Source organism: Cotesia glomerata, linkage group LG4 (genome assembly GCF_020080835.1).
Source record: "Cotesia glomerata isolate CgM1 linkage group LG4, MPM_Cglom_v2.3, whole genome shotgun sequence".
NCBI lineage: Eukaryota > Metazoa > Arthropoda > Insecta > Hymenoptera > Braconidae > Cotesia > Cotesia glomerata.
In genome coordinates, this window is record NC_058161.1 from 7,372,542 (window position 1) to 7,389,181 (window position 16,640).

Genomic DNA, 16,640 nt, shown 5'->3' on the forward strand with positions numbered 1-16,640 from the left:
AGTGTCAATTTTTTTAAAAATAAAATTCTTTTAATGCTTCAAAATATTGAGATTTTTTGACTGAATAAATGTTTTCATCTTTTGTGGATTAATCCAAAAAAGTCATATGACTTTAAGATGAATTGAATAGTTTAGAGGATATTATTAAACATTGTTTTATCAATTCAAAATACATAAAAAATATTGTAGCTTGATAAACTGTTAATGAAATAATGATAATTTCAACCATGAAAATTATTAAATTTATAAATACATAAAGTTACAAAAATTCTATACACTAATCTCTAATAATTTGTTATTCTACTACTGTCTCCCTAATTCATTGCTGAAAAATTGCACAATTTATAAACATTGGCACTTTAATATCTAACCATCGATATTTTATGATTCATGACCTAACAATAGTACAATAAATTGAAGAGTAATTGTAATTACTAACTCCATACAAATACAAAAATATGAAAATAAAAAAATTATCAATGAAAATAAAAAAATCATCAATGAAAATAAAAAAATCATCTAAACCAAACATGTTATTTACAGTATTTCTTAAAAAGCCATTTAATGTATTTTATTAAAAAACCAAATGAAAATATTTACTTTATTGAGCGTACATGGAATTTGTTTGTAAAGTTTTAAATTTCCACGGTTGCGTCAATTCCGCACTTTCGCTTGGCAGAATTTAATCGGCGTAATTGCTGCTTCCTGTTGTCGGTCATCACCCATTCTCTGTAGTTCTCCTCCTCCTATTTAGTTCAGTGTTGCCCTTCCTTCAGCACCAGCATTTCACCCCATTTCACATTTGTGTCCATCCTCCGCTCTATAAACCATATTATATATGTGTCCATGGAATATAGAATAGCACAACATACCAAACCAAACCAAACTAAACTCATCTCTCCTCTTCTCCTATTATGTCCTGTCTAGAGTATTGCTGTTGGGTTATTACGTACTGTACACCGTACATGACTCTCCCTCATCATTGAGTTGAACTAATCTCTCTTGCAGTTTCACGTCACGTCATTATGGTATTTCACTAAAATGACTAAACCTGACGGTTCACTCTGCATTTCTGTATTATGTATTGCTTTTAATTTTGTTAAAATGCCCGGGAATAATGATAATATTAATAATCAGAGTATACCAGTGCAAGGCACGGTATTCATTTTATTTATCGACATCAGCATTATTAATAATAAAATACTAATGAAATTAATTTTTAATTGAATTGCAGCTTGGACTAATGCAGCAACATTGGAGATTTTACCTACCGGGGAGTTTCAATCAAGACCCAGTGGATCAAAGCTTTTTTTCACCTGTAAGCTATCTGGTGTTAACGACCCCACATTGGGAACCATTCAATGGCGGGATCCATTTGACAGGGTTATTGAATCACGAAGGTAAGCTTAAACTTAGTTTTTAATAAAATATAACAGATAAATTTATCCTTAAATTGCAAAGCTAACACAAGTTTACCCTCTTAAAGGGGCATATTATCAGTGGTGTAAGTTTTAGAGGCACTGAAAGTAAAATTAGTATTTTAGTTAGTCTTAGATGTTGGGTAATTATGCAGTTAAAAGGTCAATAAACACAAAACATGCTACACGAGCACCTTTTTTCTAACATTTAATTTCTTTACATTTGTTCTTTTTTTGTGCACACAGTCTCGTCGTGTTGGCGATCGACAGGCGAGTATACTAAACAAACAACCACTAACACCATTTTTTGTTACATATATAAATACTTTCACTATCATTTATCGATTGTAGTGTTTTTATACACGAGTTTGCATCAAATTGGCTTAAAATTTTTTTTTTTATTTGCTTTTATAAGATTTTTATTTGCTTATACCTGAATCGAAGCTTGAACGTACGTTGAATTTATAAATTTATCAAATTAATTTTAAATTACAGTGACTTGATACAATTTTTTGACATATATTTTTATATAATAATGTTATTAATATTAATAGTAAAATTGAATCAAAAACGGAAAGAATATTACTCATAATTTTACATTAAAAAGTATTTATTTATAACTCTTTGACACTAAATGAAAAAAAAATCTTTTTAATAAAAAATGATTAAAGATATTATTTGTCAAAATTTTATTTTATTATAAAAAATTATTTTAACGTTAATCAAATAAATTAAAAAAAATGTTGATATTATTTTATTGATTAAAATTTCTTTTTCTAGTAATTCATTTAATTTTCCAAAAAAAAAAAAAATAGCAACATAACAATACATACATTATCTAATGGAAAAAAATTTCACATAATACTTCTATAAATTCAATGCAAGTTCATAATTTAAATCCGATTAAATATAATTAAATTTGATACTTTCGAGTGGCTTTTATTGTTTGTTATACATATTTCATTCATTTGGAAATACAATAATTAAAAAATAAATTTAGGATTAAAATTTATTTGTAGTGAAGTGAGTGGTTGTCGTCAAGTGTGTTACTTTTTTAACGCTCATATACTCATACTCTTATTTCATCTGCATACATATCACTACTCTTATCATTCACCACGTCAGGGTTTATATTCCCTCATTTTTTTATCATTTTTTTCTTTTTCGAAGAAAGAAAGTGGAGACAAAGAAAAAGGTGTTCTTTACTCTCTCGTAGCATAAATTACCAAGTCTTTTCACGTTTCACCAGCCATTTTAATAGTGAATGAGACGGAGAGAGACAGAAAGAAAGAATGGGCACTTGATATACCAAAAGTAATAGAAGAATATAAGTTGAAGAGAGAGAGGATTTAAAGTCACCACTGTTTTCTCATTTGCCACCGTTAAATTCAACTCATACCCGCACCCAAAAGTGTGAACAAAAGATTTCTGACAGAGTTATCATTGTTCATACCGTAATTTGAATTTTCATATTTCATCGAATCGTCTGAACCTTCTTTAATCATATCCTCATCAGTCGGTTTCCTTTTCATTTTCATTTTCACTATCGTGCATCGTGATTTCACTTTTGATAAAGTCTAACATTTTTAACTTTAGAAAAATTTTCATAATGCAAAAGTAATCCTTTCTATGACATTTAATAAATTATATTTTTATCAATATTATATCACAAATGATAATAAAAGTACAATTTATTTTTTACTCATTGGAAGGATTATTTAAGCAAATAATACTTTTCATTAATGAAATATATATATTTTAATTATACAGCTTGTTTTCTTCAAACGGCAAATCGGGGAACCCAGTAGTCTTCACAGAGAAGAATCCTGATAACAGTTTATCACTGTTTTTTAATCCACTGAAAGAAGATCAAACTGGTCTGTACACCTGCATCGGAAACTACGCGCAGACTGAAAGCTTCAACAAGAGTGTAAACGTTCAAACAATTGGTAAGAATAAAAATTAAATTGATTTTGGAAAATTTATTGAGTGTAACAAAGTCATGTATTAAACTAAAAATTTAGTTCAAATTTTAAAGAAATTAACAAATTCTTGTAAAAATACCAGGCAAAATAATTACAAAAATATATGTTAACATTTTTTTTTGTAATTTACTTTTTGAGCAATGAAAAAATTATCAATTTTTTTTAACTTCAGGACATTAATTACTATCAATACGATAAATTCATTTCTATTGATTTTAGAAATTAAATTTTGAGTCTGATTGGAAATTTATAATAATTTAAAATTTTAATTCTTAGAAATTTTTAAAAACTTTAACTATTCAAAAAGTTCTTTTAATTTCAATATAAATTTATAAATCATGTCTAACGGATTATTCTAATTTTATTTTGTTCATTATTAAAAGTTCTTTTTTTTTACATCAAATTTATATTTGTAGTTAGTTCCTCTTAATTTTTTTATTTTTCATCAAAAAGTATAAAACAAAACTTGAAACCATAAACAATCCTTAAATGCGTTAATTTTTGCATTTCACTTACAATTAAAGCTAAGACAGTGTCGAGTTCACCGCAAAATTTCTTTTATCATTAAAACAGCGGCTTATTTTTCTTACAATTTTCAAAAACAGAGTAATAACACATAATATCCTTCAGAACTTCTTAAAATCATCTATAATTTTCCCTTAGCATTAAAAACTAATTAAAAAAATTTTCCCCAAAATTACAGACGCCATTACATGGGTTGACGCTCCAGAAACTCAATACGCAGTAGTTGGAAAAGAGTACAGAATAAAGTGTCAAGTGAGTGCCCGACCAGCTCCAACAGTTGGCTGGTACTTGGGAAACAAAGAAATATCAACAGACGACCACTACATCGTAGAAACCCACGCATTAAAAATCACCAACGTAAGAGACGAAGATTCCGGTTCTTACATTTGTCGCGCGGCCGTCCAGCAGACTGGTGAGCTCGAAGAACGTTTGATAAACTTGATCGTCCAGGAAGCGCCCAAGCTCCAAGAAAATTCATCCGAGGTTGAAATAATCGAGGGAAAAACATCGAGCATAACCGTCTGCAAGTCGACTGCCGGCAAGCCACCACCACTTTACTCCTGGGTGAAATCACTCTCCAAAGAAAACCTAACAACGGTAAATCGATTCGGTGTTGATCGTGACACTGGCGTGCTGACCATCACCGATGTGCGTCGAGAGGACAGCGGAGAGTACCAGTGCATTTCCGAGAATCCAGCGGGAACTGCAAGTATAATTATACGCGTAAACGTGATAGAGAAGCCCAAGATCATGGAATTCCTCAACAGGACCCAGGTTGCGCAAAAAGACATAGAGATAACTTGCAAAGCATATGGGCGACCGCCACCAACTGTTGTCTTCAAGAAGCAGACCAAGGATAAGCCGTTTACCAAAGGAAGGCAGGCAAATGACGACCGGATTGAACTTTCAAGCAAGACACTTGACTCGAACGGCGAAACAATCGCTACTTTATCGATCCAGCGCGTGTTACGCGAAGACGACGGCATCTACGAGTGCATTGCAACCAACAAAGTCGGCTCTAGCTACAAGAACGGTCACTTGACCGTCGAATTTCCACCGTCGTTTGCTTCAATGACCAACCACTCAGTCTGGTCGTGGGAGCGCAGACCAGTAAATTTGACCTGTATCGCCGAAAGTATTCCAAACGCGACCATCCAGTGGTTCCACGGCGAGCGCCTGATTTCTCCTTCAGAATTGTCCGGCTCTGAAGCTTATGCCCAGTATGGAAACGGCCCCATCAGCACGCTACGAGTCACTCCTCTAGACACTCGGTACTACGGCCACTACCGCTGCCACGCTAAAAATGTCCACGGTGAAAGAATCCACACGATTCAGTTGAAAGAAGGCAAGCGACCGGATGTAATTCCACAAGCACGAATGTCTGAAGTAACTGCCACGACAATGGCGTTCACAATAGTGCCGCCTCCAATGGAACCTGAGCTACCGGTCAAGACAATTACCGTTCAATACCGCGAGTACAACCAACAGTGGGCGGAAGCCAGGAACAAAACCTGGGCACTCAATTCGCCTTACATCTTGGAGCAGCTGAATCCGGCAACTACGTATGTATTCCGGTTCCACGCGACGAATGACGTAGGTTCGGGCAACTGGGGTGCTAATTTCGAAGAAAACACGCCTATGAGAACTGTTCCGAACCCACCCAAGTTCCAGCCAAGAACTGATAATCCTTCTTATGATATTTCGCTGTATGGCTATCAGTATGAGTTGAATTGGATTGCTCCTCCAGATAACGGCGAACCGATTGATAAGTACGAGATTCAGTACTGCGAAGTCAAGCGCATCAGTGGTGAATGGATTCAGCAGGACAATACTTGTTTACGCGATGAGATAAAAGGACAGAGATCTAAACATATGATTAGGAAACTCATTCCTGATACGTTCTACCGCGTAGAGCTTAAAGCCCACAATATTATTGGCTTTGGAAAGTCAGAGATTATGCAATTCAAAACTGCTAAAGGTAAGTTTACTTGTGGTTTATTGTTAATATTTTTTATAATATATTGGTTATTATCATTGTTATTATTTTCTATTTATTTTTAGTTGTTTTTTTTTTAAATTCAAAGAGCCTTTCAGTCTTGGCATTTTTTCTTATTTTTTATTTTTTTATTCTCTTAGTTTATTTGTGATTAATTTATACATTTAGAACTTTTTTTTTTTTTTAATTATATATAAATTGCTTTAGCTGTAGTTTTCTTGAGATAGTACGTACGTCATTCATTGTTTTTCTCTTGAAATTATATATTTTGGCTCCATGTGGTTTGTTGACATCTTTTAGGATAATTTTAAATTTTGATCTTAATTAGTATCATTAATCAAATAATTGAAAATTTTATAGTTAAAAAAATTCCTTTTATTTAATTAAATTTATAAACTCTAAATTATGGAAATTTTTTTTATAATATAAATAATATTTAGAAATTTTTTTTTTCTTTTTTAAATTAAATATACAATTTCAAAAATTGTACTCAGTTTTTTTAATTATCTAATTAAGCATATTTTCGTTTTCTTCTTTTGAATAATTGTATATGTTAATAATATAGAAAAACTAATTTTTAATATGATCAAGTCAAGGTTCAAAGTTCTTTAAAATTGTCTACCGAGATCATGGACCCCAAAATTTTAACCTCAAGACCAAAGTAATTAATGATACATAAGCAACTAGTTAATTTAAATAATTAGATAAGTAGTTTCTAAATAAAAAAAAAAATAGTTTTAATCGAGCTCAAGAAAACTTTTATCAAATGTTTCTATATTAATAATAATTGAGTAGAGTTGTAAATAAATTAGGATTGTTAGTATTAAATTGAGTGATTCTTGATATTTAAATAATTGAAAAAAAAAATAAAAATAATAATAAAACGCGTGCCATAATAAAAAGAAAATAATATTGCCGATTACCAGAGTCACTTTTTTTACATTTAGAGTCGAGCGGCAGCACTGTGGACTACTCGATACTATCTTCTGGAGGTTCGTCCAAGTCCAACTCCATCGTTCATGCGATTGTCACAGCTTTTGCGATTGTCTTCTTAGCCATTTAGAATCGCCATTTTTATTTACTCGTGATTTATTTGTTCAAGCATTAACGTTTATAAAAACGAAAATCAACACGGACTCTTTTTAATTAATTAATTATTAATTAATAGAAAAAACTAAGGACAACTAAACAAACTCTCTCGTAATAATTATTAAGAGGAGTAATTATTTTTTTATAAACAAAATTACAAGAGTCTGAAGCTGCGATCTTGTTCTCGCAGAGAAAATATATTTAACTTTTTTTCACTCACTTCACTTCCGTAGGAATGAACTGAGTGATACGGTTGAATCAAAGACAACATTTTTTTTTTCACCGTATTAACAACGACACTAAAGAGATAATATAAAGTAGGATTAATTAGGTGATACGCTAATTAATACACATTCCGACTAGGTTTCGTATATATAAATCATTAAAAGAATAATAATAATTACACATAATAAAAGTAAAAACAATTATGAAAAACGCGAATGCTGCTTACAAAGCTCCAGCGTTCTCTAAAGTAATTAACGAAGAGCATAACGTTGTATAATGATATAGACTTGCGGATTTAAAATAATAAACATGTAAAATATTTAACCTAATATTAATGTATTTACATTATTACAATTATTATTATTATTATTATTATTATTATTATTAATTTTTAGTTTTATTATTAATGCTCATCGTTAAAGACGTACTGGTACGTTTTTTCTTTCTCTTTTGTTTGTTATTATTTTAAAAAATCAGGCTAGGATACTGCCTCGTATTGCCAAAAAAAGCTTAACACACTTGTACTTGTACTTTTAAAATTATGTCAATCTATAAATCATGAGCTTACTATTAATATGTGTCAATTAATTGAATATCGGAGGGTGCAAAAAATATTTTAGGTATTTTTAAAAAACAAACTGATTATAAAATTAAAAGAAAAAATTAATTTTATTGATTAATAAAATTAGCCTTTGATCTGACTTAAGATATTTTTATAGAATTTTTCTCAGCTTTTAAACTTATAAGATTAAATATTTGATAAAGCTTTTTTTTATACAATAAATCTTTTATAAGACTATTGTGAATGCATTTTTATAATAAACAAAATCCGTTTTTATCGGACTAAATCTTTTAGATTATTTTTGGTTAGTCGAATTATTTATATTTAAAAAAAAATTAATAAAGTGCATTTTCTTATTGGGAATCAATAGTTTGCTTTTTAGTTATTTAATAAAAAGCATTATTTTATTATTTAGTAAGCATGATATCAGTGAATTTATTATTTAGTTAATATTATTTTAATGAATTATTACTACTATTACTCTATTATTAATTAACATGATTATTTAGTCACGTAATATATTTAGCTAGTTAATAATTATTTAAATTGCCGCGATATTAATAAATAACATATTAATAAGTAAAAAAATATTTTTTAAATGATTATTTGATTGATAAAAATGCATGGAGCTAAAAGAAAAGTAAAAAATAGCTGTTATCATTATTTTGAGGACAATAAATAATGTTATTGTTAAGTGCGTTTAAAATATTGTATTTTTAAAAAAATTCGGCTCACTGAATCTGGGGAAACTCAAATTTTCAGACTGAAGTAATATTTATTTTGATAATTTTGTGTTTGTTATTTTGTTTTGTTTTATTTATTTTATGTTTGAATATCGCGACAATACTTGCGCATGTCCGGTGACAATAAATTTTTTGAAAAGCAACGAAAAATATAAACTAGAAATGTAAAAGTTTTTAAAAGCGGTAGACTTATTTAGCCATAGGGGATTGTTTTTTGCGGCGCTTCGCGTGATTACAGTCAAATGTGGCGGTAGATAAAGTGAAAAAAAAAAAAAAAAAAAAAAAAGATGATAATATAAGCAAAATGAAAGACCGAGTGAGTGAGCGAGATAAAATGTTGAAAACGAATGACCGAGTGAAAAAATGTAAGAGAGGAAAGGCTTGAGAGGGTTTTTTGCCGTTTAAAACTTTGCGGAAACGTTTGACAATAGTTTTCTATCTGTTAATGATGAAAAAAAAAATCTGGTATAAAGCCAGTGAATATTTCAAAAAAATCCTTCTCTAAAACGTCGCTCTACCTTTTGTTCTTGCTCTACTTCTAGCTCCATTTTTCCTCAGAAAAAATTAGAACTTAAAATTAGTGATTGCGAAGCTTAGAATCCACTTGAAATTTAAAAACGTATTTAGTATCAAAGGTCTTGTCTATCATGTTGAGTCTTGTGATGTCTTAATGGTGTCCCTCATTAATTTGTTCACGTGGTAGTCGTGAATTAATTTGTTGGAGGTGCTATAAAATCTCAAAAGAAATGAAAATCGAGCGATTACTTTGAAGTCACCCCTTAAGAACTCTTGATACTTATTAGACTCGGTAAACAACATTCCGTATTTAATATATAATATAAAGAAGAAGAAAAGTTAATCAAAAGAGCGAAAAGTCTCTCAAGCTTTCCAATCTTATCTAGATTATATTTACAATAAATGCATTAATTTGCAAGTCCGTATTAATATTAAATAATTCATTTTTCAATTTCTGTACTAATTTTTATGTATACATTTAAATAATATGTATGTATGCATAACATGTTTAACTTCTTGTATTTATGAGAATGGGGGTTTTGAATAGAATTATGGATTTAAAAATAACTAAAAAAAATGTACATAAATCAACGGATATTAAAAATATACATGAGTGTTTAAAAGAATAACGCCGATGAAGAAGTCAGTATCACTTTGTTTTAACCGCAGAGTCCGGGTTCGAATCCTGGCGCCAGTAAATTTTAAATTCCAATTCTCAAATGGATATTTATTGATATTATTATTATTTTTATTATTGCTTTTATAAAAATACAATTTGATATGATTTCTTTTACGGCAGTCTCGATTATTACATCTCCGTTTGCCCGATTTTATTTTTACAATCGTCAGCCGGTTATAAATCAGTAAATAAACAATGGGATGTTTTATTTAACGAAGTTTTTTAAAATAACAAAGAGGGAAATAATATTACTGAAACTGGTAAATATGTATAATAACTATAATATAAATATATATCTATATATATGTTGAAATAATAGAAGAGGAATAAGGCAGGCACACAGCTTCTTGAAGACGTAGTTGTATTGAGTGGATTCGCTTGCACCGTTACCGGGTGAGAGAAAATAAATGTCCTGGAAAAGATGCTCAAGTGTTTTGGGAAAAAGAGTATGGGTAGATGATAACAAAAGTTTTTTGCTAGAGTACAGTAGTAGCCGGATAGACTAACAGTAATATCGAGAGGAAATGGTGCTGTCTCAACTTACTTTTTTGTTATTTTCATTTTTTATTTTATTTATATAATACTTTCTTCTTATTCTTTATATACTTTTATTCTTTACTTGTACTTGAGCTTCTCAATATTTTTTTTTTTTTATATTTTTCATGTTATTAAATTATATTTTCTTTTTATTTTTACTAATGGCTGAGCTTTGTAGAAAATTATTAGTTTTATGGTTATTGTTATTGTACTTAACTTTATATTTTATTAACACTTGCGTTTTTTATTTTATCAATTAATTATAATTATATACTTTACAGTTGTATATTTGTTGTAGCTTTGATAAAAACGGATTTTTGGCATTAATATTTCTTTTTCTTAGGACACTTTTATTTGCTACATTAAGTATGAGAGCACGTTTGGTGGTTTTTTTTTTTTTTTTTTTTTTTATCACTTTATTCTTTTTTGCTTTTATAGTGTAAATATTTTAAAAGTACCAGTACGTTTAAATTCAATGAAATAATAAAATAAAAATTTTCTGGTTGATAAAATAAATAAAATCAGATTATTCATCAATAATTACCGATATCACCAAACGTCTTTCGATGTTGCTTATTGCACTAACAGACTGCGATTAATTAAAGCAAATTCTTAAAAGTTATTTTATACATTTATTTAATTTATACCTTTTATTTTTCAAGCACAAAATACGCCAGTACTTCACCAAGGACCTTTGATATCAAGCGCTGCTATCATTGGTATCGTTATTGCGATACTCATCCTCATGCTGGTTCTTCTTGATTTGATTTGCTGCTGTACACATCGAGCAGGTAATTTTATCAATAATTTTCAATAAATCGTTGTATTTCCTATTTGATTCAATACTTACTTTATGAATTTTTTTTTAGGTATTGTTTTCTATGTATGTGAAAGATCACGTAGAAAACCCATTGATGAAGAAGATGCCAAGCTTGGAAGGTAATAAAATAAATAATGATTTGTTTTTTTAATTCAGAGTTTACAAATATTTTTTTTTACACTGAGGAAAAAATACATTAAGGAACTATGCATAAGTAATTTTTTTTTTATTAAATCATTTTTTAATCAGTCAATAAGTACTGTCAAAAAATGAAAGTTTAACTTTAAATAATTATTATATTTATTTATAATTGAAATGATGTAAAATTTCATCAGTATTATTCGAGAATAAATATTTTATTTATTTATAAAAATTTTTCAATATTAATAATACTATATTTTATAACAATTCAAGGTTACCGATTTTACTTTGATTTTTTTGCGTGTTCTTACCTAGCAAATTTTTTGTAAAGTTAAATATTCTGAACAATAATAATACTAAATATTTTATCCAGCAAAAAAAAATTCTAAAAGATGTTTTAATCAATTCATATCTTAAGTATATTTTGCAAGATTTCTTATCGTAATCAATAAATCACTTTATTTAATTTAAATAAAAATATAATACTGAGGCCTTAAATATTCTTTTGAGAATTTTTATACTTCTGTGAAATTTCATTACTCAGTTGAAAATATAGTAACTGTCCTTAATGCAGAAATAATAGCTTTTAAAAAATTAAAATAAGAAAATATTTCTACAACTAAATTTAAGTGAAAATGTACTTCTGTATAGTTACCAAAAAATAAAAAAGTAAACATTGTCATGACTCTAAAAAAATGAGAAAATCAAGTAAAGTCTTTTTACCTTTACGATAATTTTAAATTTAAGAAAGAGTATTTTTTTAATTTATTTAATTTCGAGTTACAAAAATATTTTCTTAATCACAAAATAAAAAAATTTTTTTCTCAGTGTCAACACAAAATCAAATAACAAAAAAAAGTTATTGATAAAACAAAAAATAAAATAAAACACAAAAACACATCGTGCTTTGGCAAGTCTGGCTCTAACATGTTTATAAAATAATGCCGAAAATAAAAAATTTATTTTAAGACTTAAAAAATCATTATCATCACCATATCGCAATCACATTTATTTTGATTCTGATTATTGATTTCTAATGATTAAAAAAAAATCTATGCAATTACATGATAAATAAAAAAATATATTATTTTATTCTTGGGTATACTTTTTCTTTTTTCTCTCACCGATATAGTCTTTACGGTTGGCGGTTTCCATTGCCATATTGTGACCAAAAAATGGCAAATGTCGCGGGAGTTACGGCCATCCAAGACTCGGGTAGTGGAAAGAATACCATTAAGTTGGTAAAACATAGCGCTATGTAAGGATACTAAAGATGATAGATTGAAATTTAATTAATAATTATAAAGTAAAAAAAAAAAAAAAGTTACTAGGATTTTATTGGCATTCAATAAGAATGAGCATGTCGGCAGAAGATTAAATTATTATTTATACTTTACAGTGAATTTAATATTATTTAAAATGATATGGCTTTCCACTTGGCATGATTATTTTTTTTTACATCAATATTTTTTTAATTTATATATTAAACTTACTTTATTTTTTCATCACAATAAAATTTCTGTTTATAAAGTAAATGTCAATTCAATTGTGTATCGGATATTACTTTATTTTATTCGAGTCGATTTTCTCAAGACACTGGTTGTTCAATTTACGAAGAAGAATGAAGAAGAATAAAATAATCAAAATATATAATAAAATAGTGAGAAAATGATTGAAGAAATGAAATCAAGCATGGAAAGCCTCTTATTTCAACCAGAATCTTCGTCGCCTTCTGTGTGCCGCCAACCATTAACGTGTGATAAATTTATTCATTTTTTCATTTCACATGTTTTTTTTCATTTTTCTCATTTTCTCATTTGTCAGTAGATAATTGATTTTTCTTTTCTTTTTATCGCGTTCATACTCGTAATACATTTGTCGCCATTCGCTTGAGCTTTGGCCATGCTGCATGAATACACTATTTTTTTTTTTAATAAATTAATTAAAATCACTACAGTATACAAGTTTATTGATAAATTAATTAATTAAAAATATTTTAATTACAATAATTGTACTTTTTATGTGGGTTGTAAAAATTTGAGCCAAGGTGTTTATTAAATTAATTGAACTTAATTTTTTATTAAATTTTAGTTTAGTATTATTTTATGGAAAAGTTTAATTTTTTATAACAAAATTTTATTTAAAAAATTACAATAGCTAAATAATAAAATTTTAATTTTTTTTCTAATTTTTTTATCATTTATAATGAGATTAAAATTTAAGAATTTAATTAATTTTTCTAATTTAAAAATATTTTAAAATTTGTTCTTACAGGCTCAAAAGTGATAATTTTATGTATTATTTTTAATTAATGATGACTTTTCTATCTATATAAAATTTTTCTGATTCTTCTTGACTGAAAAATAATTTTTACAACCAAAATAACAGAAAGTTTTGTACAATAAAAAATTGTAATTAAAATATCAAATAAAAAATACTAAATTAACAGAATTATTAAATAGAATAAATAATGCTTTTAATGCAATTTGTTAAAAATAAGAATAATTAAAAAAAAAAAGAATGCCAGCATGCGATATAATATCATTGTACTCGAATCACTAACTTAATAAAGCGTGAGCGTGCACGCAGTACACTAGGTTAACTAAAATATTAATCAAATGCTGATATGACCAATGTCCTAATTTATAAAATTTAATCCAATCTAAATATTTATTGTGTGCATTAATTTTATAGAGAAGAAAAAGAGCCATTGAAGGAGGAGAAGAAAATAACGCCAATAATCGACTCTGGGCTAAGACGAGAAACATCAATAACATTTGACGGCAAGCGATCAATCTCAAAGACTGGTTTCGTGGGCAAGGATTCGGCCGTCTAGATATTCGTCCGGCGTACTAGATTATAAATTTATTATTTTTGCGGGCACAATACATGTAGTGACGCGTTAAAGTATATATAATAACTATTTATATTAATTCCACCAACTACTTAAACATAATATTGGTAATTCAAGATTAATTGCTACACCTGCCATAATTTTAATCCAAAATTCAAAGGATGAATTTAAATTGTTTACTTTAAAGAGTAAATAATATTAATTGCAATTAAAATTATTTGGTACAAATTTGACAGCTGCCAAGCAAGCTGTCATTTGAAAATAAAAGAACAAAAAGAAAACAAATAATAGAAGAAAGTATTAGAGAAATTTATTCCCCTTAGCAGTTAATGCTCTTATCCAGAATGTAATCTGATCGCTGATCGCCGATCACTTAATAAAATCCGCCCTACGTACTTAAACATTATTATATTAATGTAAACTCAGTTTGTTATAAAACTACTTATTAAAGTGAGTAACCGATTAAATGCAAGAATAAAATAAAGAATAAACGTAATGTGTAGATTTACGAGCTAATAGTAGTTATTATAATGCTTTGAATTAAATTAGCTTCTTTTAATCCCGTTTGTATTATGTAACTGACGCCGATCTAGTACGCTGGATATTATTTATATATTACTAAACACCACCTATCAATTTACAAATTGAATTTGAGAAAGTTTATGCGCTGGATGTAAATGGGGTGAAGGTTCGCCGTAAATTTATATTAAGTGTAAAAGTTAAAAAAAAGTTTTGAACTTAAAATCATGTGATGAATGAGATTATTCGTGGGTCGTAAATCGAGTTTTGCGTTATGGTGGATGGAGTACGTTAAATACGTACGTGTGTATATATATATATATTTATATATACCGTAAAAAATCCATTAACTGGATAACCGATTATTCTAACTAGAAATACCTAAATGATTTTTTTATTTTTTTTTATTACTCTTATTATTTATAATAATTAATTATTACTTAATGATTTAAAAAAAATTACGCCCTCTGTTTAAGTAAACGAAATTTTCTGTTATCAAGACTGATTCATTTAAGATTAACAGTTTGTTTAAAAAATTCACTTTTTTTTAACAGTAATATTAACGAATTAACACAAATTTATATTTCATATTAAAAAACATAAATGACAATTACAATGATGTTCAATGTAAATTTAAGCGTGTATATCAATTCTTATACATTACTAAAAGTATGAATATCGAAGATTTATATATTTAATAATGTAACACATAGTCTTATCTGTAAACCAGTTTACTTATGAAAGTATTATTAATTATTATAGTTTTATTTTGAGCTGGTATTCTCATGACATTTTTTTTATTCACTTATAGTGTTATTATTACTGTTCTTTTTTTACTTAAATTTTTAAATGTCAAAGTATATTATTTTGTCTATTCAAGAAAAAATGTTTTTGTAAATTTTAATAAATTTTATAAAATACAAAATTCATGAAATATGATTACATAGAACCTTACAGAATTTTTTAAAATAAACAAAAAAAAAAAACGTTTTTTCCTGGATAAAATCACTTAATTAGTTTAAATATAAAATAATTTATTGTAATTTAATATTAAGCTTACTTAAATAAAAAAAAATATATATAGCGGCACTTGAGCTTTTAAATCGTTGATATTTTTTACATAAAATAATAAATTGCCAGTAAAAAATAAATTAATAATATTAAATTAAAAAGTGTGTAATAAGTGCCGTGGCTCTTAATATAAAAAAGAGTTATTTTTTTTGCAAATGAATAACGTTTGAAAAAAAAATGTGATAAGTTTTTTGTAAATGCTTGTAAACGTTCTCTCTAATTATTAAGGAATGTCTAAAAGGTTTTTTTTTTTAATGACTTTTATTTGTTAATTAATAGTGTCTAGTTAAAATTAAATATTAAAATAATGATAAGGATAAATATATATAAATAAATATTGAATAAAATGTGCACGTTGCTCGAAAAGTACGTTCATCTTCGGTTTGACTGGTTAGAGTCAATTAAATAAAGTAAACAGATCGGGATAAATTGCTTGTAGTAATTTGAAGTGGAAAAAGAAATTCAAAAAAATTGTGAGAAGCGTGACTGAACTTAAAGTACTTGAAGTTATATACTTCTTGGAAAAAATACTCAAGTACTTTTCATGTTCACTTATTTCTTGGAAACAATTATACTTTAAATTTCTCAAGTTACTTTTATTTTTAGTGTCACGCACATGGCTCGTTAACAGTTCAAAAATTTTTTATTTTTACATTTATAACTTTTGGAGTTGAGTAATTACTTTTATTTTATTAAAAGCTGACAAGACTGCAAGATGAATTTTCTTTTCGTGCTGTAGCTTTTTTACTTAATGTCAGATAAATGAATGATAAATTTTTGCCAAATATATAGTACTTAATAGCTATAAGATTAATAATATTAATAATAATAATTACAATGAATAATGACTATTAAGTAAACGATTACAAGCTATAATCGTTTTAATGAGACGCACGTGTTTATATCAAGAGAAAAATATCATGCAGAGGTTTAAAAAATTAATTTAAATAATAAATGATT

The 16,640-nt window shown here is 27.5% G+C and overlaps 1 protein-coding gene across 3 annotated transcripts in view; it reads left to right on the forward strand.

Moving 5' to 3' along the window:
• LOC123264202 (fasciclin-2) overlaps nt 1-14,347 on the forward strand; it is an 83,911-nt gene extending 69,564 nt beyond the window's left edge. Inside the window, exons 2-8 of one of the 3 annotated variants that reach the window (XM_044727372.1) lie at nt 1,235-1,400; nt 1,665-1,688; nt 3,189-3,367; nt 4,107-5,906; nt 10,938-11,066; nt 11,145-11,214; nt 13,931-14,347. In XM_044727372.1, coding sequence (XP_044583307.1) covers nt 1,235-1,400; nt 1,665-1,688; nt 3,189-3,367; nt 4,107-5,906; nt 10,938-11,066; nt 11,145-11,214; nt 13,931-14,072 — 2,510 coding nt within the window. In that variant the 3' untranslated portion in view covers nt 14,073-14,347. Of the gene's footprint in view, nt 1-1,234; nt 1,401-1,664; nt 1,689-3,188; nt 3,368-4,106; nt 5,907-6,871; nt 7,795-10,937; nt 11,067-11,144; nt 11,215-13,930 lie in introns of those variants that run through there. The other 2 variants (XM_044727373.1, XM_044727374.1) reach the window with 2 other exon arrangements.
• Nucleotides 14,348-16,640: the final 2,293 nt, after the last annotated feature.